Source organism: Tasmannia lanceolata, unplaced genomic scaffold (assembly GCF_043159265.1).
Source record: "Tasmannia lanceolata isolate RefF3 unplaced genomic scaffold, GAP_Taslan_0.1 ptg000008l, whole genome shotgun sequence".
Classification (NCBI taxonomy): Eukaryota; Viridiplantae; Streptophyta; class Magnoliopsida; order Canellales; family Winteraceae; genus Tasmannia; species Tasmannia lanceolata.
Window position 1 is genome coordinate 11,798,395 of NW_027518685.1, and position 25,656 is coordinate 11,824,050.

Here is a 25,656-nt window from a genome sequence, read left to right on the forward strand (position 1 = left end):
AAACTCAAAGTTTCAGTAGATTTGGTTATTCGAAGTGTTCTTAATCAGCTGAAGTTGAAGCATTCTTAGAGAAGGTAAGGTCCTCCTTCAACTTCCATGCGCATTCATTTACAACCCTCACATTTCTTTCTCTTCTAACTCTTGCTCCTTTTCTTTCTATAATGCTGTGCTTTTTTTTTTTTAACTTGGTCTATATGCAAGTATTTTTCCAGACATTGAATGTGTTGTTATATTTGCTACCTCTTTGCACTCCCCTTTCTCTTCTTCATTGAAGTTTTTCTTCCTGACTTTCCTATTTTGGACAGTGTGGAAGGCCATAAAACAAAGGAGATAGATCTAGAAAGCTGATTATCTAGACACCCAAAATCTGATTTTGTGGAAATCAAGAAAAGCGATATCATCGAACCCATAGAGGTAGTACCATGGATACCCAGAAAGGACTCCGAATTATGGTTGTCGATGATGACGTAACGTTTCTTTCGGATGTCGAGAGGATACTCACGTCTTTCGACTATAAAGGTATCATTTCGAATGTTTTGGTTTCCTTTGTTCTCTCATTGATTTCTTTGTTCTCCGATGACTTCTGTTCATCAGAGGATTTGCATGCTTGGATTTTTATTTCGTTATAACATATTTTCATTTTCCGACATTGAATCTCTTTTCGGGGTTGATTTTCTCTTGAGGGTTTTGGATTCAAGCTATTTTTAAGGGTTTTTTTTTTTTTTTTTCAACTATTGGTTTGCTGGGTTTTCTTCTTACCTTTTGACATTTGGTAATTTGAGACCTACAAGCCGTTTTGTCCTTTTTACAATTTCAGAAATGATATGAGTGTGTTACTTTCATTTTTTTTCCTCCAGTGGGTTGTTTTCTTTGTTTTTTCAGATTCTACTTCTAGCTTTGTCTTTCTTCTTTTATGAGCGGATATATAAAGGTGGCATATCTATATGTCTTTTCATCATCTGAATGATATATTTATTGATATTGAATTAGATGATTCTAAGAAGATTACTGAAGATAATCGAAGAGGATTCATGCCAATGGAAATTTGACAAGATGATATCTTTCTTAGACTAGATTATTGGTATTGCATGTTGATTCCTTGTGTCTGATGAGCTTTTTTCCTTATTTGAGGAAGTTCCATGCATAGGGACTACGGGTTTTTCTTTGAAATCCATAAAAGATGAGGAATAAAAAATTGTTTTGGATGTCAAGCAGTATTTTGGGGCACTGATTTTCTATACTTTGTAGTTTGTACCTATTAAATGAAAGATTCTTTAAATTTTGAGTAGTGGTTCCAATGTTTTTCTTTAATCATTGCCTTCTTTCTCATACATTGTTATTCGTCTGTGCTTTCAGTTACTTGCTGTGAACATCCACTGGCTGCTTTGACCTTGCTTCGAGAGCAAAAAGGAGAATTTGATCTCGTTCTAACTGACGTTCACATGCCGGAGATGGATGGGGTTGAGCTTCTTCAGCATATTAGAATGGAATTGGACTTGCCTGTAATTAGTGAGTGCCACGAAAATTTCAGTTTTTGATTTTGTTGCTTTAAGGGCTGTTTGGAAATAAGGAAAATTTTTACTGCGGAAAAATTCCATAGAATATGAATTTCCCAAAATCTGATTAGCGCATTTCCCATTGAGACTTTCTTCTCAAATTGATCACTCAGTTGAAAATTGAAATATTGCTAAATTTATTTTGAATGTAGGAAAATATGTAAATCAGTTTATTTAATCATATTTTTAAATGAAAATCTCACCAATTATCATGTGTTAAATTTATTAAGGAGAAAAGAATGCAATTAATCCTTGTTTTTGCTGCTTAAGACACAAGGGTAGATTAGTCTGTATGTCTTTTATCTTAGATTTGGTTTTAAGACGTCTTCATAAGCATCTGATGATCATAAAGATTAGTGTATGCCAATGGTAATTAACTAGCCTGAAAGATTAAGTGTTAGATATCGATCGTTAGAATAGAAGTTAAGGTGTTGTAGACTTGTAGTAGGTCAATTAAAAAACAGGAGTCATACGAATTGAACGAAGTAAATAAATACGTATAATACTGTAGTTGTGGAAAGACTAAAATACCCTTTTTTTACTAAGAGCTAGCTGTAATTGTCAAGAAGCAAAATTACCTCCCTCATTAAAAATTCGTTAAAAAGTTGAACAAGCATCCGAATGCTTTACGAATGAGGCATTGTAGCAAACAATCCTTCCTATTACAACTGTGGTCTATTATCATTCAAAATCTCTATGACTACGATTCCAAACTGTTGGGGTTCCACGCAAAAGCAATAGTCCCACATTGGACATGTGAAATGGATGTGGATGGGGTCTAAGGGAATGGGCACCCTCCCTCTAACAGCTTTTAGGGGTGAGTTCTACCCTGTTAGATTCCCTACACAAACAATTTACAAAAGATAAAATAATGAATTAAAGATATGTAATACACACTTTTAGTCAGGATTATAGCCTTTAGACTGAATAATTGTGAACGTGGTGAGATATTAATACAACTACCCTTCATATAGACTAGAAGAAACTTAAAACTCATAGCATTAATAAATAAGTCATAAAAATGTAATTTTCCCACATAACAATTGTTTTATAAATATCAAGAATTAAAAAATATTTTACATTTTTTTCAGAATAATGATATAATTTATACATACATACATACATACATATAAGAGAGAGTGAGAGTGTGTGTCTGTATGTATACCATATGTTGATGCCGAAATTGGTTCAAGGATTGATGGATGGTAGAGCTCCAGCCTATGCTCGTCCTGCACAAAAAGAGCACGTGTTAGGGGTCTCGGAGTTTGGACTCCAGGAGACCACTCCGACACTCAAGTCAGAAATCGGCACACAGGAAATCCAAGCAATAGGAGAAACAAAATGACAATGCTTGTGAACTAGGAAATTCAAGATGTGTACCTTCAAGCGTGGGTAGGGGTTGAACGCGGATCGAGTTGGGTCGGGTTGAGGCCAACCCTAACCCAACCCGAGATAGCATTGGCTCGGGGATGCGTACCTTTAAGCGTGGTAGGGATGCAACTCGGGTCGGGTCGAGTCGGGCTGAGGCCAACCCCAACCCAACCTGAGATAGCATTGGCTCGGGTTAGGATGGTCGACCCTAACCCAACCCACGCCCAAATCGGGTCGGGTTGAGTCAGGTTGGGTTCGGATTGAATCAGGTTGGGTTTGGGTTGAGTCGGGGCCAAACAGAAAAAATACAAGAAACAAAAAACATAATCCTGAGAAAATCATGATAAAATTAGAGGACGGAGGTCGAGTAAAAACATAATCCTGAGAAAATCATGATAAAATTAGAGGACGGAGGTCGAGTTGGGTTGCCAAGGCCTCAACCCTAACCCAGCCCGAATTTAAATCGGGTTCGCTTTTCCCAACCCCACCCAAGCCAACCCAAGCCAAAATCGGGTTGAACCTGTCGGGTTTGGGTTGAAACCGACCCAAGTTGCACCCCTAAGCGTGGGGGTCCTTTCATAGAAGAGGAGACCAAGGCCGTTTAGGAGACTTGCCTTAGTGGGAGTCTTTCCTTATTGGTCGAATTCCCTTGGAGTTAGTTTCCATAATTATCTTGATAAGTTCCAAGTTTCCTCCTGGGAACTGGTTTCTATCTTGGTCTACCAACCTTATAGAGGAGTAGCCGCTTAACAGGGACATTATCGTTGGAGCACTTTCTGTTTGGGCGGCGTTACTAAACTGGAGATATGGAGAATCCAACTTGCACTCATGCTCTAAGAGGCAAGTTCGGTTCCCTATTATAACTAGTTCCACATATCATGTGCTTATAGGAAGTTCGGATTTTACCCTAACACCATATAATTTCATTTGGTCTCTCACCATAGCTACACATATTCAAGGTGCTGCCCATGATATTTGATACAATCACTGCATTTTTTAAGTGGTTGTCATTGGATTAAACATCAAGGGAGACACTTATGTCGTACCCGTATTATGTGTCGCTACGTTCAGACACCATATATTAGTTGCACGGGAACGAAAAACAAAGAAAAAACTCAAAATACCAATATATAAGAAACCCAGAATTGGCAAGTTTCAAAAATAGAAAAGCTCCAAAATAAAATACCAATATATAAGAAAGGCATGTTAAGCTTTTGAGGAAAAAAGCCCTAATTTTTTTCTTATATGAAAGGCAAGAAGCATTACCAATGTCGATGGAGGAACATTTGATTGAAGCATACTTCATGTCCTAGCTAAGAAATGGAAAGTTTTCCTGAATAGAAAAAGCTAAAAAATAAGAAATCAATGCGTACAAAAGGCATGTTAAGCTTTTGAGAAAGGAACCCTAAGTTTTTGTTCAATCCTAGCATGAAAGTTGAGGGAGAGAGAACAATCCAAGATCTATTAAAAAAAATCCTTTAAGAAAGGCATATGGAGCTTTTGAGAAAGAAACCCTAAGCACTACCAATTCGAGCCTACAAATCTCCCTGATTCCTCTTCCAAGCAGAAGGAAGGAAAAAAGAAAAATAATATAATTTCAACAATTCTGAGAAATCCCGTCACAAACCCTCACAGGATGTAGCTGGAATAAATGGAGTTTGCCAGAGAGAGAGAGAGAGAGAGAGAGAGAGAGAGAGAGAGAGAGAGAGAGAGGGAGGGAGGGAGTAACTACGTGTAGAGAGGGAGAGAGAAAGAGCGAGAGAGGGAGAGGGAGGGAGGGAGGGAGGGAGACGTGGCAATAAATAGGGGAGTGGAGCGGTGGAATATGAAAAGCGTGTGAAGAAACCTTCTCATGCTTCAAAGACGTGGGAATAGGAGGAAAATGTAAGGTCATTTTATTCTTCCCAAGTTTGCCACATGGAGCGGTGGAATGTGAAAAGTCGGTAAAGACCCTCGCATTGTAAAAGGGGATACAGGGATTGCCACGTGGCGCACTCCCAGCGTGCATGATTCTGTTTTACTTATATATTATTAAATGTGTGTGTACTAGTACTCTGGCCCGTGCTATGCATGGGTGTACAATGGTTGCTAGGGCAAGCAATTAAAGGGGCATTCACCCCTCCCAGCCCCGAACGGGGCAGGGTTTCAAAAAATTCCCTAACGCGGGGACGAGGCGAGGATGGGGATTGCTTTGGCCCCGCCCCGCCCCGTAATCCCTGTACAAAATTGAATTTTTCCCTATTAAATTTGGGTTTGCCGCACTTACCAGAAAACAAATTTTGTTCGGTATCCCTAAATTTTCGTTAATATCTTTGTCAAATGCATTTTTAGTAGATTTTCCAATAAAAATATCCATTAAACACGTTTCCCCATAGTGGTCGGGGCGAGGACGGGGCGGGGATGGGAATTGAATTTTCCCCGCAGGGTGAGGACAGGGATTCCCCTTCATCCCCAAAGCGGGGCGGGGCAGGGACAACAAATTTTCCTGGAGGAAGAGGAATGCAACATCCTGCCCTGCCCCGCCCTGTTGACACCCCTAATGGTGGCCCCACCTCATCAGTAGCATTAAGGGTAAAATGGGAGGTGTACCCTATTCACTAGTTTGAGTAGAGTTAGAGAATCCCACCTAATCAAAATGGAGGTGTAAAATGGTAGGCTCCTATAAAAGAAATATGAGTTATAAATCCACCACCTCATCCCATCAATAACATGAGGTGAAAAATGTTGGCCCCACGAATGCTAGGTATGGTTTTAATTTGTACTTCGAGATCCCACATCGGAAACGGAGAGAAAGTTCATGGGCTATATATGTGAGCCATCCTTCTCCTCGTGTATAGACATTTTCTGCATCTCCATGGGGCGGGCCGACGGAGTGGGTCGGACGCGGTTAGTGCTGCCGGAAAACAAAACCGAGGATGGTGGGAACCCAGAACCGTACATGACTAATTGAAATTCTAGAGGAAAAAGTTTTCCAATAAAAATTTTTCCCGAAAAGGAAATGAATGTCGATGGAAAGAAACATGGTTAGTATATATTATAGATATATAAACACCTACACCATTTCACCTAATATTTTAAAATTTATATTTTATTTTATTGGTGTTTGGAAGCTAGAGTTACAATTGCGTTTTTTTAAATTTCAAAGATTCATGATAACAAATTTTAGGAGAAAGAGCTTTATCCAAGCAAAGATTCATTGAATTTAACGAAGCAATGGGTTTGCCCTAGACGAAGGTTGTATGTTAGCCTAATTATTGATAACGATTACATACGAGACAAATGTATGCATTTATATTAGGGTCATTTACATTGTATTTTACAGTATAGATGCTTATGACCTCCCCCTATGTGCCCTGCAGTAATGATTCCTTTGGCATTACGACCTCCTGGTGGATTGACAGGGCGAACTGCTCATTTTCATATATGAGATAATCACTCTTGTCACTATGGGAATATATTTGCCCAATTGACATGTCCAAAAAATCAATGTTGGTCTTATTAGATCTTTAGTTATTCATGATAGTGTTTAGAAATAATATATGTGTATATGTGGTAACTTTATAAGAAAATTAATGCAATCTCTTTATATCTTATATCACTTCTTGAAACTTATCTTGGTGTATCACATGCCTTAATACATAAATAGGATCTTTTATTAGTAGTGATCGAGGGTTTTAAATGCACACAAATGGAAAGCTAGATTGTTAGCTAATTTCCGGTGCAAGTTTATTAACTAAAATTTTTCCATAGTACAAGTTCTGATAATGCTACGTTGGGGTTCCACGCAAAAGCAAAGATTCCACATCAGAAAAGTGAATGGATGTGGATGGGTTTATAAGGACTTGGGCACCCTCCCCTTAACGTCTAGCTTTTAAGGGTGAGTTCTGACCGGGTCCAAACAAGTGGTATCAGGTACTATGATTTATGTTTATTCATTGAATTCCACGACCCAACCGATGAAAGTTCTATCATTTTGTCAATCGAGTCAGGAACCACGTTTTCAAACACACTGCTAAAAATGCCATGACGTGGTAACTCCTGTGTGCCCTCAAGGATGGAGAAAATTCCTCGGGGAAGATCTCAGTAACCTCGGTGTACCTTCGAGGATGGCGAAAAATCCTTCAGAGAAGATCTCGTAGTTCCCACATTGCCATCGGATGGAGGTGAGATTGTTGGGGTTCCGTGCAAAAGCAAATATCCCACATTGGAAAACTGAATGGATGTGGATGGGCTTATAAGGACTTGGGCACCCTCCCCTTAACAGCTAGCTTTTAAGGGTGAGTTCTACCCGAGTCTCAACATACTATTGTTGATCAAAGAAAGAATAAACTAATTTTGAAGAGAACTAAATATCGCTTGTGAAATTTATTTATTTCCAAAGAAAATATATCTTATAATCATTTATTTCTAAATAAAATATAATATACGATGAATAAATTGGAGCTTCTATTAGAATAAATAAATTAACCTACTTGTAGATAAAAAAAAAAAACCTAATATTATCTCTAAATTCTTTATGAGATTGAACTTAATTGCTTACCCTAATTACAAATCCATGCAATATACCTTCTCGTTTATTTTTAAAGAAACTATATCTTACACGAGGAACATATCAGAGCTTCTATTAGAAGAAATAATTAAATTGACCAACTTGTACATATATCTTATCGTAATCACAATTAATTTCTTACCATAATCATAATTTCATCATATATATATATATATATATATATATAGATTCTCAATACTGGAATCTATTCAACCAACTGTCTATTAAATTAATAATCATTGAAAATATGTAATAGATGGTCCATCTTCCAAAAGTGGTATACCTTAGCTTCGATTCTAAATAATGTGTATAGATCAGGGGATTTCCTTGCTTAGTTGTCAATCTGATACCAAATTATTGATCACTGGTGCATTAGCGAACTTCAAAAAAATTTCATTCTCGGATCTTCGAACTAGGCACATAATCATGTAGATAGTCACTCGTAGACCAAGAACGGCGGAGTGAAAAACGATTGAAACTTCGAAGGAGTTTTGTACGTACACCACGAGGGCACTTGTAATGATATACCCACTAGATCTCAAGCTGGATGAAGTTGGACATTCAAGATCAAAGCTAGATACTCTGCATATTTAATAGATTCCCGGCATTGAGATCCACATAAAGAAGTATCTGCTAAAATGACGATTATTGATATTAATGTAGTAGAGGATCCATCTCCTCATAGTTCTACTTCTCTAGCCCAACTTTTAAATATCGCTCATATATAGCTTAGAGGTTTTACTTAATTGTCAATGCGATACCTGATCAGGCAAAATTTGACTATCATAAATTGAGTACTTCTCCAATATAAGAACAATGTAATTAACTTAACTTTTGCGCAGTTAAACAAATGGTCAATATATGAAAGGTAAAGTACCTGACATTATCTCACCTTCCTTATACTTAATCTTTCAATCTCACTTTTTGTTACTAAACTTCGTATCACATCGGATTCACAAGGCTCGAATTTGATAACTAGATGATGACTTATTACGAAAATAGCATCTCTTATCAATGGTGATTGAGGGTTCAATGCTTAAAGATGATGAGCAAGACTCTTAGATAATTATTAGTATCAGATTTATTAATGAAAATTCACCTATGGTATAAGGTTCAATAACGCTATTTGTCGATCAAAGCAAGAATTTATTGCACTTGAAGAGAAGTAAATAAACTACATCAAATTATTTTTTTCTAAAGAAAATGCACCTTATACGAGAACAAATCAAATACTTCTATGAGAAGAAATAAATAGAATTACTTGCAGATAAGCCCTAAGATTATCTCTATGTTCTTTCAGAGATTTAAATTTTTTATAAAGGGAATTCTTGGGGTTTTAGTGAGAGATACTAATATTCTCTTGTAATCTCTTGTTTCTGTAGTGGATTTTCTTGCCGCCTCTGCCATGGATGTAGGATTTGCCGAACCACGTAAATCTTTGCACTACAACAAAAAATATATTTAGGAGCGGTCAAGACCGCTGGTGAAAATGGCAAAAACCGTTGGTGTAGGTTTTACAAGCGGTTATAGGACCGCGACTAAATATCTAGTCGGTGTATGTCAATGAATGATGCATCTACTGATTCTGATCAGATGAATCTACAAAAATTAATTGAGATAGTCATAGAGTTTTTATGTCATAGAAGAAAGTTTGACAAGCTGATATCTTTGATACAATGGTTTATTGGTATTGTAAGTAAACTAGTTTATTGATATTGTATGTTGATTCCTTATGACTATGCATTTGTTCTGTGAAATCCCATTAAATTTGAGGAGTATGATGACTAACAAATTATTGTACATGCCAAGCAGTATTATTTGCATTTTTAACTGGGCATTGATTTTCTAAAATTTTTATCTATAGAAAAAGATTCTTTGAAATTTGGGTAGTGGTTTCAGTGTTTTTCTTTAATCATAAGATTCTTTCTCATAGATTGTCACTCGGTTTTTCTTTTAGTTACTTGCTTTGTCCTTGCTTTAAGAGAGAAGAGGATTTCCATGGTTTTTCCACAATCTATTTTGTTGTTATCGAATTGTTTCTTTCCCTAGAATTTTTTTTTTTTTACAATTTAGCTCTTGTCATGCAGTGATGTCGGCTGATCCTGAAGTAACGGTTGCATTGAAAGGACTTGAATATGGTGCTTGCATTTGCATCATGAAACCCATATCTCCGGACCAACTGAAGAACATTTGGCAGTATGCTTTTCGGGAGAGAAGGGTTGAGAAGAGAGTTATCGAACAAACGAGGAGTGTTGAAGATACTAAAAAAAAGAAAGAGTCTGAGGATAGCGGATCTTCATATTCAGTCAATCAAGAGATAAATTCGAAAGAACCCAAGAGAAAGAAAGATGCCAAGGGAGAGAAACCACATGTGACTTGGGATTCTACGCTACACGAAAAGTTCATGACTGCTATTAATCACTTAGGCTTCGATAGTAAGAATGCCTACTTGCAGTTCAATTATGTATCTACTATTATGTAGCTTTGAAAACTGAGATTTCATTATTTTTATGTTCCTTTTTTGTTGTCTGGTTCAGGTGCTGTTCCAACGACAATACTCTCGGAAATGAATGTTCAAGGCCTAACTAGGCAACATGTTGCAAGCCATCTACAGGTTAGTCGTTAGACATCTAAAAGTTTTCTTAAAGGATTTCATGTAGTGTCATCGACTTAGATTTGCTTCTCAACATGTTGATTGCAACTAAGATTGTGTAAGGATGTTGATATACTTGGATGTTTTGTACAAAATGGTGAAATTGTAAACCTGGTTTTTTTCATGAGCATGCAAGAGGGTTTTTCTCTAGGAATTGAATGAATCTTAATTTATGTTTTTTCTTATCTTTTTTTCATGAGTATACAAGAAGGCTTTCCCCTCTGAATTGAATTAATCAATATGCTAAAGTAGTAGATATGTGGTTTTCAACAAAAAGATTGTAGATTCAAACCAATTACCTATTAATAAAAAAATTAAAGAAAAGAACAAAAGAGATATATGATTTATAATGATAATATTGTAAGTAATATTTATGCCTTTTTTGCAGAAATATCGCAAGTCCTTACGAAGGCAGGAGGAACATGCGACAAGTCGATCAATGCCAGGAAGTTCAACCACACCCCCTAACAGTGTTCTAAGACCACCTTTCGGACCCATTCCTCTATTTGCGAATCAAAATATGCAAATGGGTCTTGATTCTGTTAATATGATACAACCTCAAAATCAGATGGGACATGAGTATTTTGCCAACAACCACCAGTCTGCTAGTCTCATGGTCCCAAACACTCAAACCCATAGCTTTTACAGCTTTGAGAGCATAGGAGCAGAGTTAAATATGGGGTTGTTTCCAACTACGGGAAACATTGGGTCGGACATTGAAAACTTTACCCAAACCCCACTGTTAACACATGGGAACAACTACGCGGGAATGCAACTGACCTCTAGTGGAGGGTTGCTTGTATCTACATCAACTGGTCTGATAGGGGAACCAGGAAACAATAATGCATCACCAACTGGTCTGATAGGGGAACCGGCAAACAATAATGCATCAAGCTCCTATGATTTCAGAGTTGGAAATCAAACTAACGTGATGCATTCTTTCGGTGGGTTTGAAATTGGTGAAAGCAGTGGATTTGCTTCTCTTAATGGGGTTCCCAACAGTGCAACTAATGGGTTGGCTCCTTTGGATGGGTTCCCAAATGGTGAAACTGATGGGATGGCTTCTTTTGGTGGGCTTCCACATGATGGTGGTTCTTCTTTCTTGGAGCTTCTGAACACAGACCAATTTGACGAGTTGGGAGATGTGTTTCCACAAGATGATGATTTCTTAGCAGGGCTAGAGGGTGACGATTTATTAGACCTTCGGAAGAGTCCTACACTTGATAGCAGCTCACGCCTCCCTCAGTTTCGTGATGCTGACCTTGATGATTTGGAATTCAAGTAGGTAAGTTCTTTGAGCACAGAAACTAAACCATGTGAATGAAAGGGATACCTTCTTGGGAAATGAAGAAAAAAATCTTATTTGCAAATAATCTTATGAGTTGTTATATGATGAATGTCATCGATTTTTTAGTGAAGTATGGACCCGGGCAAAAGTACAAGTGGGGGCTACTTGCTCAATAATATAGACCATTTATCTACTAGGTTTTGCTATGGATGAACCATGAACAGAAATTCACCCCATGGAGAATTCTAAGCCTCTAATTTGTGGTCTTCAAGTGGATGGTTAGAAAAAAAAAATCAAATCTCTACTTTCATCAGCAATGGCCTCCATAAATCGAAGGCTTGGAAACATTCGTAGAGGGGGGATTTTGTGGATTTTCTTGTATGGTCCATCCCTAGCATGGCCTATCAGAAAAATGGTTTGGATTATTAAATAATTGGACTGCTTGCACTTTTGGTCGCTCTCATTTTTCCTTGGAAAAGTATGTACATGCATCATATAGCAGCACTTAAGTATATGCAAGTTATATGAAAAGTTTGGATTATATGAATCGTATATGAAAATAATGAGGAATGCTAAACTGAGGGGCGCCATTGCAAACCAATGGGAGAGCCCTTTCATCCTATTTTTGCAAAGGCGCCCCTAAGTTTAGCATTCCTCGAATACAATTTAATGGCTTCAAAAGTGGCCATCCCTTAGCAATGTCTCATCTGCAAAAAGAGGTGGAAAATCTTACGAGGAATGATAGAATGAAGGGCGCCCCTACAGAAACCAGCTACAAGTGTGCCGCTATTGGTCATTTTCCAAAATGTGTATTTATGATTCCTTTAGGGCCCGTTTGGATGCTGAGAAGATTTGGATTTGGATTTCTCACATTTGCAGCCCTTTTTGTGTCGTGATTTGGATCCGGATCAAATCCTTTGATTTCCAAATCAGTGACGGACAGTGAAAAAAATCAGATTTCCAAATATGCGCGCTGTGGAAATAAGTAATTGGAAATCCACAGACGTGGCAGTTTCCTTCACCTTCTTTGCTCCTCAACCTCTCCCCTCGAGTATTAAGTACCCCTTTCACCCTCTCTCCCCCTCAACATGAGCTGGCAGATCTAATAATTTTGTATTCAAAACTCAATTCCAAATCCAAATACAAAATATAAGGTATCCAAAAGGGCCCTTAATTTTATATTTACCAAAGCCGTTTTCATGTTTTTATGTGCCGTGGCATCATAAATGCACTTTGTCCAAAAGAACCAATGGGGGCACCTTATAGCTGGTTTTTGCAAGGGCACCATACCATTCAGCCTATCATTTCTCACACCTAATTTGCAGAGAGGCCGATTTTACTGGGATTAATTTGGTGGTATCTAAAGGGGCTAAAGGGGCCCATCTACTTTTGCATGCACATGCATACAAAAAAAGGCAATGGGTCCACCTTGTTTGGGTAATCTAAACCATTCATTTGTTAGGCCCTGATGTAATAATTTGCACCCAGAAAATTCTCTCCCAACCGTCCGATCTGTGGAGGTTTCTAGACTATGCCATTCATTTTAACCCTCCAAAGAGGCCCAAAGTTTATGTCTATTTATGGATGAATTCTCACAAAATTTTCTCATATCATTCGTTTGGGTGCTGCAGCTGCCAGATGGGGCCCACTTAATGGGAGATGCCTTTGATCATCATACTTAACAAGACAAAGAAGAAGAGAAAACGAGAAGGTTCAGGTGCATTGAAGTTTGAGTGCAACACAGAGACAGACGAGCGCAACACACAGATTTCTTCTTTTTTGGTGCAAAACCCTAGATAAAAAACATTGAGAGAGTGAGAGAGATAAGAGTGTGTGTGTGCGCGCTCACGCGTGCTTGTGTGTGTTTGATGTATTGTTGTGTCTGGCCAATAGGCAATTGTAAACTTTTTTGTGTTGGAGGGTCCAATTTCAAATGGTTCGTGACCCATACACCAAAGGTAGAATCTAATAAATGAATTCTCAGATTAGGAGTGCACTGATCTGAATCCAAACGGATAATGGCCTAGACCTAGGAAGATCTAATATGGGCTGGGTCACAAGCAGCGGGGGTTGAAAAATCTTAAAAAAAAAAAAAAAAACAAACTTTCAGAATTCCAATCTTAGCCTTTGCCCCCTTCCATTTCCAAATATTTGTGAAGGGGGCAAATGTCCTTAAGGGCCCGTTTGGATGCGAGAAGATTTTGATTTGGAATTCTTGGATTTCTAATTCAGCAGCTGACAGTGAAAAAAATCCTATTTCTAAGTTTGCTGTGGAAATAAGAAATTGGAAATCCACAAATCTGGGAGTTTCCTTCACTGTCTTTGCTCCTCGACCTCTCCCCTCCACTAGGAAGTACCCCCTTCCCTCTCTGTCTCCCTCTACATGAGCTGCCGGATCTATTCAATTTGTATTCAAAACTCAATTCCAAATCCAAATACAAAATGGAAGGTATCTAAACGGGCCCTAAAATTATTTTGCTCTTTAAAGTCCAAAACTAGAGATTTTATATGGATTAAGCCCTTATAGTCCCTTATTTTTTCAAAAAGTACTATAGGGACCACATCATAGGATGATCCAAACCGTCACAATGTAAATAGGTAGCACCCCAAAAATCATTTCCATAGGATGATCCTAACCCTCTGATCTATGAGGAACTGCATCTTAGGATTTTCTCCCAAACTTTTTCGATTTCTCACAATTTGGAATGGGTAGGAGCCTAGGAGAAGGCACTGTTTGTTTTGTATTTTGAGAACCAATTTGGTTTTAGACTCGCAATCGGTTCTCCAAATCCCAAACGAACAGTGCTTATTATGATTAAGAGGTGGATAGTAAGGGTAAGGTTTAGGGCAAATTAGTTAATTTAGTTTTGGAAAGTCAATGGAGGAAAATTACGAAAAGGGATGGAAAGTGTTGTGGCAATTGAAAGGGATTCAAAGAAGTTGAAGCTAATGAAAATCTTTAGTAGGGAGAGTGAAAGTGTAAGGAATAATATGAGTAAATTATAGGAAAGTATGACAAAATGTAATGGGGGTTGGGGTTGGATTTCACAAGGTTGTTGAAAGGTTAAAGAAAGATACTTAAAGGTGAATCAAGAAACAAAGAAAAAATTGGGTGTTTCCAAGAATAAAAAAGGTAAAGGGATTCAGGTGAGAAGGATTCTTGGGTGTGGTTATGTCGGTTTAAGAATGGGATCTTGAAGGGTATTGGGTTGTTGAATTTCAAGAAGTTCTCAATGGGTTAGAGGACTGTTGGATGAGTTATACATGAGATGAAAAAATATAGGAGATGAAAACAACTAACAAAAAAGGGAGGTGGTCGGTTAAGATGGAGCTCTTAATCGGTTCAAGAAGGGTGGGGCTCTTAATCGGTTTTGGCCTTTCAGAGTCAGTAAAAAAAGTCCTTTGGATTGCTTAGCTTTACAATTGGCAAGTTTTTATCCAGTTAAAAGTTTTTGAACATTGGATTCACCATAATGAAAATCTTCATTTATAAAATTTGTAAATCAAAGTCTGAAATCAATTTGCAGTGGTTCATTTGAGCTAACTACGAGTGATACTAAATGTTTTCTCCCACCACTTTTGTGTGACTATCCCCTCAAACTTAATTTTGTGCAACTAATATCATCCTAGAGAAATATTCTGAAGAGAAATATAAGGTTTCCGTCGTACTGAAAAATGATGAAAATGCCTTTATATATGGTACTGAAAAATGACAAAAACCCCTTTATACGTGGTACTGACAAAAGATGGAAACCCCTTTATATGGTACTGATAATGGAGGTAAGGTGATGTCTCCCTCTTTATACTCTTTTTCATATGAATAAAAGGAACAATTACCAATGGGAGACAAAAATTAGACGGAATTATCAACATGGCACATGCTTTTCAGAAATTATCAACGAAGGACAAAAGAGGTCTTGTCAGTAAAAGCTGGACGAAAATGCCCTTTTCTTAAGCAACACGTTTTGCTTTTCCACTTTTCCCTCTTCTCTCTTCTCTCCCTCTTTTTTTTTACTTTTCCATTTTCAACTTTGTTTTTTTTGCCCTACCAGTCATCTTCTTCATCATTTAGCCACCATTGGAGGCAGGAAAGCTCGAAAACTTGAAACGTGAGTTCATTCCGATCTATCTCTCTATATCTAGGTTTTCTTTTTCATTTGTTTTAGGGTTTTGCATTTCTCCTTCTCCCTTTCAATGGAAGATGAATAGTAGGGTAGAAAGAAAAAAAACGGTGAAAATGAACGAGTGAAAAAAACAGGAAGTAAAAACATGTTATAAGAGGACTTGATAAGCCCATTCGGAATTGGTAAACCCATTCTGATACTAGATAACCCCAACCCCAAAGACTCGAAAACCCCCTTCCAAAACTCCAGTACCCTCGGCCAATTTTAAGGGACTTGATAAGCCCATTCGTAAATTGGTAACCCCATTTTGATACTAGATAACCTCAATCCCAAATACTTGAAAACCCCCTTCCAAAACTCTAGTACCCTCGGCCAATTTTCAGGGACTTGATAAGCCCATTCGGAAATTGGTAACCCCATTTTGATACTAGATAACCCCAATCCCAAAGACTTGAAAACCCTCTTCCAAAACTCCAGTTCCATCAGCCCACTCGGAAATTGGTAACCCCATTTTTGATACTAGATAACCCCAATCCCAGAGTCTTGAAAGCCCCCTTCCAAAACTCTAGTACCCTTAGCCAATTTTCAGGGACTTGATAACCCCATTCGGAAATTGGTAACCCCATTTTTATACTAGATAACCTCAATCCTAGAGACTTGAAAACCTCCTTCCAAAACCCCAGTACCCTCGGCCAATTTTCAGGCACTTGATAAGCCTATTCGGAAATCGGTAACCCTACTTTTGAGAGTTGCTAACCCCCTTCCAGAGAGTTGATAAACCCCTTCTGCTACAAAACTCCCTGCCTATAGCAACTCTTCTAATGGCATTACAATTCTGCTCATGATAGAAATAACAAAAGAAATGGATGTTCTTTTCATTAAATGTGCTTCATGTATTACATCCCAATTTGTGTATAACAAAAAAAATTAAGTAAATCAAAAAATGTGTAGCCATCCATTAATGTATTACATCAACTTTTTCTTATACAGCCACTTGTCTTCCAAAAAGTGAGTGAAGCCATCCATTAATGTATTACATCAACTTTTTCTTATACAACCACTTGTCTTCCAAAAAGTGAGTGAAGCCATCCATGCATTATCTCCAGAACACACCCTAAAATACAAACCGCTTAAACCCTAAACAAGATAAATCATAAACAGAGGAATGAAAAATAGTGCAAAACCCTAAAAACATAAAAACAAAACCTAGATACAGAGAGATAGATGGTAAGAACTCAACATTCAAGTTTTCAAGATTTGCCAGCAACAATGGTGGTTGAACAAGGAGGAAGATGACTAGTTGGGTAAAAAATAAAAAAGGTAATAATGGAAAAGTAAAACAAAAAGGAAGAAGGAAAAAACAAGGTCAAAATGTGTTGTAAATGCCAAAGGTCATTTTGGTCCAGCTTTTACTGACAAGACCTCTTTTGTCCCTCGTTGATAATTTCTAAAAAGCATGGGTCTGTTGATAATTTCGCCTAATGTTTGTCCCCCATTGGTAATTATTCCTAAATAAAATTTAAGATGTGAAGGTTCCTAAATAAATTCCAGGTCATTTATTTGTGAAAAATAAAAATTCTCTATCCCCTTGGACCAAATTCCAGACTCCGCCCCTGGATATCCACATCACCATGTTTTGATAATATGATGAACTTACGTTGTTTTACATTATTTAAGGAGCGGTCAAAAGCTATTAGAATTCTTAAAAAAGCTCTCAACGGCCATTCAGAGAATTGTAAAACAATGTGTGTCACTTCATTATCAAAACATAGTTGTGCGGACAGTAGCCTTAATTTAATTTTATTTGCAAATGGGACATTAAGGCCTCTCTGGAAGCAATTTGCTATGCCATATCTAACACTATGTTATCAGTATTTGCAAGTAATTAATCATGTTTAACTTCAAAACCATTATATATATATATATATATATATATATATATATATATATATATATATATATGAGGAAAGTGTTGGTGAGCTTAAGCTCACCAAACTTATGGTGAGCTTAAGCGCCCAATCACATTGGGGCCTACTTTGTTAGGATGATCCAAAGCATTCATTTGAAAGGCCCTTACATAGATGGGGTGTGTACCAAAAATCAGCTCCATAGGATCATCCTAACCTATCCATTTGTGGAGGTCAAAATGGACAGACATTATTTGTCTACAAATCTGCCCATTTTTGTCCTCCACAAATGGAGGGGTTAGGATGATCCTATGGAGCTGATTTTTGGTACACACCCTATCTATGATAGGACCTTGCAAATGAAGGGTTTGGATCACCACAGAAAATGTGGGACCCATGTGATTGGATCACCCTATTTTTGGTACACACTTATGGTGAGCTTAAGCTCACCAACACTTTCCTATATATATATATATATATATAGTAAAGTTTCTCTAGTCGGCCCCCTAGAGATGGTTTTCTAGTTGTCCCTCTTAAAATACCGTTGGATAATTCCCAACTAATCTCAGCCATCCAAATGAGTAAAGTCATTTCGTAACTCAAAAATATCATTCCACGGTCTCTCTCTCTCTCTCTCTCTCTCTCTCTCTCTCTCTCTCTCTCTCGTTCTGTGTCTCGACGAAGAAAACCCACCGAAGCTCGACGAAGAAATCCACCCATTGCTCGACGGTTTCTGTCTCTCTCCCTCTCCCTCTCCCTCTCTCTCTCTCTCTCTCTCTCTCTCTCTCTCTTATACACACAGATTTTTGGGTTTTCAAAAACCCTAGAGAACCGATCGTGGGTTTCTCACAACGACGATTTTGGGTCTCTTCAATCCGATTTTTGGGTTCTCACAACGAGGATTTTGGGTTTCTTCAATCATGCCGCTCTCTCTCTCTCTCTCTCTCTCTCTCTCTCTCTCTCTCTCCTCTCTGTAAGTTTCGTCCTCCCCTTCCTCTTCTCATTTTTAGGAACCTTCAAACTATTTTATGCAAAATGGTTGGATATTTTTGGGGATTTTTTTGGTGGTTATGACTGAGATTTTTTAGGGTTTATTGATGTGGTGCTATGGTTGGATATTTTTTGTGGTCATCTGCAAATTTTTAAGGGTTTATTGATGGCTGAGATTAGATGGAAATTGATCCATCTAATCTCAGCCATCCAAATGAAAAACCCCTTCCTCTGTAAGTTTCTTCCTCACCTTCCTTTGCACATTTTTAGGGTTTATAAATGGGTGGATTTTTTTTGTGATTATGGCAATTTTTAGGCTCGATTTGTGGGGCTATTTTGTGCAAAAAATCTTGAGAAAAACTCATTTAATGGTGGTAAAAATGGCTGGTTGGATATTTGTTCTAATCATCTGCACATTTTTAGGGTTTATTGATGGCTGAGATTAAATGGAAATTGATCCATCTAATCTCAGCCATGCAAATGAAAAACACCTTCCTCTGTAAGTTTCTTCCTCACCTTCCTCTGCACATTTTTAGGGTTTATAAATGGGTGGATTTTTTTGTGATTATGGCAATTTTTAGGCTCGATTTGTGGGGCTATTTTGTGCAAAAATTCTTGAAAAAAAACTCATTTAAAGCTGGTAAAAATGGCTGGTTGGATATTTTTTGTGGTCATTTGCACATTTTAAGGGTTTATTGATGGCTGAGATTAAATGGAAATTGATCCATCTAATCTCAGCCATCCAAATGAAAAATCCCTTACTCTGTAAGTTTCTTCCTCACCTGCTAGCCATTTCATGATTTTGCCAGTTTTTTTTAAAGAAAATGTGTACAAAACAATTGTTAATGGTTGTATTTGTTTGAAATTGAGGGTTCATTTTTTAAAGAAAATGTGTACAGAACAATTATTATTTGAGGGTTCATTTTCTAATATTTTCTTTATTTTTTGCAAGGAGGTTAAAGAAATTGATGGCTTCATCTTCCAATAGTGATGGAAGGTCAACCCTGTTCAGAGTCCCCGTGCTTCAATGTAAATGTAAGAAGAAAGCTACTCTGAAAATAGCCGAGACTGATGTGCATGGTAATCAAGAACGGGTATTCTACTCATGTCATTTCAACGTAAGTAAAGATGGTTTAAGTGATATTCTATTTCTAGGCAATTTTAGAGGTTGAACTGACATCTGTATAATGCCAGGATGGTATTACTTGGAGGTACGATTATTTTCTATGGGTGGACGATGTGTTAAACAACCCGGATTTTAGGGGCGAATGGCAATCCAATAACCATCTGAGAAGGTTGGGAGAAGAGATAGGCAGATTGAAAATGTCGACGCAAGAGACAGCCCTTGCGGTAGCTGATTTGGGAGATGCGTTATCTAGCTTGGTTGGGTGGCAGAGGGAATCCAATAACCATCTGAGAAGCTTGGGAGATGAGGTATCGAGATTGAACGTGTCGGTTCAAGAGACGAAGGAAGCGGTAGTTGAATTGAAGCTCTTGGTGCGACGCTCTAAAGTCATAGAGAATGAGAAGGGGTGGAATAAAGCAGTTGGAGTTGTTGCCCTTTTTTTCTTGATTTGTTGGTACCTCTTCTACTGTATCTCTTCAAAAGTTTCAGGCCATTACCTTGGATTGCCATGACCCAAAAGCTATTATGATTGGATGAACTTAACCTTTAATTTTTTTTTATGTTTATGTTTGTTGTATGGACACTTCATTGTAAATTGGGTTGCTATTCTGTGATGCTTTATTAGTGTTTTAGCAATGGCACAATGAAGCTTTCTTTCAATAGCTGTTCTTTTAATTTACCAGTTCTCTACAAATCCCATAAAGCTGTCAACAACAAATCAGAAAATTCTTCTAATAAAGTCTTGAATTTCATTATCAAAACAAGGAATAACAGATATCATTTCCCTTTTTAAGAGTATGATATCGGTTTATTTCGAAGGCAATAAACCCTTTTTCCGAATTAATGTGATAGATATGGTATGCTGCATATGTAATTAAGGCCTAACATAAAGCCTTCCAAACATTTATTATGGATACATAAATGGTGCATAGTGCATACCCATACATAAGGTGGTGCCAAAATAAAGGATCCTAAACTAAAGTAGACTTGGAATGGAGATACATAATTTGGGCACTAGCCACCAGATAAGGGTCTCTTGTAGGACCCATACATGGTACATCTGACACCTGATGAGGTCTCAAAATAATAAACCCCAACCAATTTTTTCTACGATGCTGGTCTTTTCTTTTGTTCCAAGATCAGCTACCTTGCAATTATGCATGGTTTATAAGGGAATAGAACATTTGGGATCTACGAAACCGGCATAAAAAAATCACTACTTCGAGGATTCTATCACTTATGTAGGTAATTTTCTGCAGGTAATTTTTAACAAAATAAAATTGGGTTTGGTGTCCTGTTCAAATGCTACAACGTGGTGCAGATGAGGGAATACTCGGTATAGCTAATAAATCCATTATCTTTATTTTTTTAATGACGGAAAATTTTATTAATTGAAAGAAGGGGGGCCATTACCGATAAAAGGGAAAAAACAAGCATACGAGGACTGTCCACTCTATGACTTGAACTAGCTTCCAAAAATTCTCATTAAGCTGGTTTGCCCCATTTAGTCGGACGAGAATGAGAAGCCTTGCCGAACACACCCCTGGCTTTAACTCAATGTACATGTGGCACACAGTGATCAGAATAAAAGGAACTATATTCTTGACCCAAGCCAATTGAGTCCATTTTTTCAACATATAAATAAGAAATAAAAGATGAACTCACACTTTGCAGAACTATCAAAAGAAACATCACAATCCACCTTCTCTTTACCGGCCACCTGCTAATATACAAAAAGGCTCTTGGGAGCAACAAAAAAAAAGGTACTTTTACATATCTCCATTAGGTACTTCTACTATGCAGAACAGGGATTAGTACAACAAACTACCTATAGGACCATGTGCAGCAATCTAATTGTCCACATAGTAAAGCACATGGAACATAGTAACATCTAAATATCTTTGTTACAACTGAGACAGTACACAAACTGCCTGCTGAAATTCATTGTTACAACTGAAACATGGTAAAGCACATGGATTACAAGAACAGGGATGTCCACAGCATCCACAATCTAAACAAACAAACAAACATGCACCATCTATGCTCTGCCATCCAAAGTTGGGATGTCCACAACACCATCTACGCTCTCCATTTTACCTGCAAATAGTAAAGCACATGTAAGTTATATATAGTAAACACATTAAAAGGAACAACAAAATGAGAAAAAAATAATGTTTGGGTTATGATCACAACTAAAAAACAAATTACAGAAACATGTTGTAGTTGTTCAATCTGCCATTAGGTCCTCTTCCACTTCCTTTTCATGTCCGTCCTCATTTGATTCCTCTTGATCATTTTTTGTCGACATCTATTGGCACACATAGTAAATGAAAAAAGTGATATATATGTTATCTCTCCTAAAAAATCTAGACAAGGAAGTAGAAATCCATACCTTTGAATTCTTGTTACAGGTTCTCATATTATGGCCTAATTGTCCACATTTTTTATACCTCCGTCTCTTGGATCCAGCTTGGGATACCTCTATCGGAGATTTAAACCTTGTAGCATTTCTCGGACGACCCTTGGTTTTCACAAGCTGGGGGTCGTGAATAGATATTTCTGGGGTTTCCATGACAATGTTAGAATATACTTGGCTTCCGCTAGTTGACAAGGCATTTTGCTTCTCTTTCTTATGCCGTTCACCATCCGCAATCCATTCGTTAAGAGTTTCATCCATTTTCTTGAACAAGCTCTTCGGACATTGATAATCATCTAAATATCTTTGATACTTTGAAATTAGGAACCATTTATGAAGAGGTGTAATCTCATCATTATCTTCTTCGGCCGTAGACATCCCACAATCGAAAACAAATCTTGCCTCAATTGTCTATCTACTCAATATATATCGCTCGGGAATGCTACTTAAACGCCTCAGGGACATTATGCGAAGGATGTGCTTGCATGAAATTCCCTCCATCTCGAACTTCGCACACTCACATGTAGCCATTACACCTTCTTCAGAATCTTCAAAGACAACCTTGCACCATCTCCAAGTCTCCTCATCACTCAATCCTACATTGTATTCTGTCACTTTGTCATTCTCACCCAATAAGTCAAACCAACAATCATTGCTATCCTTGATCTCTATCTGGAATAGCGTAAACATTGACCGTGTATAACATTTACCAGCTTGTGCTTCCAATTTGTTCCTTGAAGACAATAATATTGCGTTTGAAGATTTTGTCCTGAAATCTTCTTCAGCTTCTTTTTTTCGATGATCTTCAAGTGCCTTATCATATTGTTCGACGAATTCTTGTAGAGTAGTGCTATGGTTAACAAATCCGTCAAAGAATGAGTTGATACTTTCGCTACGTGAACTAGATGACATTCCAGCAGTGAAAGTGTCCCTAAAATAAGCTGGCACCCAATGACTCTGTAGCTGCCACATGTTACCTAGCCAACTGTTTTCTTCAATCCCATAATTCTGCTCAAATTTTTCCCATTCTTCCTCACATTCGTGTATGTTTTTCTTGAAATACCACCTATTGGAATCCTTACTGAACTCACTATCGCATGGGTGCAATATGCTCAACTAGGTGCCTCTGTATGTGCCACGAGCAAAACCTATGACGTGTGTTTGAGAAAACGGTTCTGATAGCATTTCTCATATCAATGTCCATGTCTGTGATAATACAACCAGGAGCTTTACCAAACATGCATTTTAACCATTGCTCAAATAACCATGTAAATGTCTCATCTCTCTCATCTGCTAACAACACACATCTGAATAAGGTAGATTGCCTATGATGGTTAACTCCAGTAAATGGTGCGAAAGGCATCTGAAACATATTCGTCCTATAGGTCACATCAAACACAATTACATCAGAGAAGACCAAGTAAGCATTCCTAGCCCGTGAATCGGCCCAAAACATGGATCGCAAATTCCCCTTCTTATCCATCTCCATGGCAAAATAGAAATTTGGCTCTTCTGCTCGTCTCTGATGGAACTGTTGGACTACTAGGAATGCTTCTTTCCCCATATTGTTCTGCCTGCGTACTCTCACGTGGGACACAACTTGATGTGCTGTGACAGCACTGGCTTTAGATGTGAAAGTAAGAAACCTAGCAATTTTAGAAGATTGAACCCTGTGTCCACTGAGAGTGTCTATCAAATTTTTGGCGACCACATTCTTAACAAAGTTATTCTGTGAACAATGCATTTGTCTTTTGCCAGGAGAGGTGAGTTCATGACAATGTTTGGCTTCAAATTTAGACACAACCCACTTCTCATTTTTCTTTCTAATCTCCAACTTCGCTCCACAACCATCTCTTACACTTCGATGCAACTTCACTTCTTTTCCTACTTGCCTCTTATCTTTAGTATTTTTGAACCCCTCTCTAGCACAAACAAATCTCCTCATTATAACTTCATGATTTGCCTTCGACTTTTCGGTCTTGGATTTCCTTATACCAAAACCTATGGCCAACCCATTAATATTATAAAACTTACGCAGCTTCTACACTTTCAAACTCCTGGTTAAGAAAGAGTTCTTTAAATACATGACTCTCACCATCATCTTCACTACTGTTACCACTACAACCCTCCTCGTTGACCATAGAAAGTAAGGCACCATCATTTAGATTTCTCCTTTCCTCGTCCAAAAGTAACTGATTGCCGACAGATTCATTGTTTATTAACCCAAAAAGCTTCCCCCTCCTCATCAAAAAGTAACCTATTAGCATCGATGTCATCAATTGATAGCCCAACAGTCTGCTCCAAGTTAGTATCCATCAAGTAGTCCATTCTAAAAGAAAAACGACAATTAAGGGGCATTTCAGAATCTTCATCATCAGATAGAATTTGGATATCTGAAAATATATCATACAGGGCAAGGCAAACACAATAATAGAATTACACTGATTCAAGTTTACAAAAATAAATAGAGTTTTACAAGTGTAAGTCAGAAGTATCCAACCAGTCTTGCCTCATATCATGTACCTGATGTTTTGATTGGAAAATAACATACGCTACAATAATCTATCTATAACAGTTTTGGCATTCGAGCCATAATCAAATTGGATGGTACTCTGTTTTGCAACAGTGTGCTCATTGATTCAATGTGAGAAGAAAATCCATCAGAAAACATTGACATAAAAAATCTGTTAAAAAATGAGCCCATCCACGGATTAGATGGTTGAAATTAGATGGATATTGATCCATCTATTCTCAGCCATCAATAAAACCTAAAAAATGTGCAGTTGACCACAAAAAATATCCAACCAGCCATTTTTACCAGCTTTAAATGAGTTTTTTTTCAAGATTTTTTGCACAAAATAGCCCCACAAATCGAGCCTAAAATTGCCATAATCACAAAAAAAAAAATCCACCCATTTATAAACCCTAAAAATGTGCAGAGGAAGGCGAGGAAGAAACTTACAGAGGAAGGGGTTTTTCATTTGAATGGCTGAGATTAGATGAATCAATTTCCATTTAATCTCAGCCATCAATAAACCCTAAAAATGTGCAGACGACCACAAAAAATATCCAACCAGCCATTTTTACCACCTTTAAATGAGTTTTTTTCAAGAATTTTTGCACAAAATAGCCCCACAAATCGAGCCTAAAAATTGCCATAATCACAAAAAAAAAATCCACCCATTTATAAACCCTAAAAATGTGCAGAGGAAGGTGAGGAAGAAACTTACAGAGCAAGGGGTTTTTCATTTGGATGGCTGAGATTAGATGGAAATTATCCATCTAATCTCAGCCATAAATAAACCCTTAAAAATTTGCAGATGACCACAAAAAAATCCAACCATAACACCACATCAATAAACCCTAAAAAATCTCAGCCATAACCACACAAAAAATCCCCAAAAATATCCAACCATTTTGCACAAAATAGTTTGAAGGTTCCTAAAAATGAGAAGAGGAAGGGGAGGACGAAACTTACAGAGAGATGAGAGAGAGATGAGAGAGAGAGAGAGCGGCACGATTGAAGAAACCCAAAATCGTCGTTGTGAGAACCCAAAAATCGGATTGAAGAGACCCAAAATCGTCGTTGTGAGAAACCCACGATCGGTTCTCGTTGTGAGAAACCCACGATCGGTTCTCTAGGGTTTTTGAAAACCCAAAAATCTGTGCGTATGAG

The 25,656-nt window shown here is 37.7% G+C and overlaps 1 protein-coding gene and 1 long non-coding RNA gene across 2 annotated transcripts; both read left to right on the forward strand.

Moving 5' to 3' along the window:
- The first annotated feature begins 422 nt into the window (after positions 1–422).
- LOC143882729 (two-component response regulator ARR14-like) lies at positions 423–12,113 on the forward strand. Its single transcript, XM_077386164.1, has 5 exons — positions 423–519; positions 1,357–1,509; positions 9,564–9,911; positions 10,014–10,094; positions 12,067–12,113. Exons 1-5 carry the CDS (start codon positions 423–425, stop codon positions 12,111–12,113), a joined length of 726 nt encoding a protein of 241 aa, XP_077242279.1.
- A 7,283-nt stretch (positions 12,114–19,396) lies between these two features.
- Positions 19,397–20,226, forward strand: LOC143882955 (uncharacterized). Its single transcript, XR_013252329.1, has 2 exons — positions 19,397–19,556; positions 19,633–20,226. It is a non-coding gene; the product is annotated as an uncharacterized LOC143882955 (long non-coding RNA).
- The last annotated feature ends 5,430 nt before the right edge of the window (positions 20,227–25,656 follow it).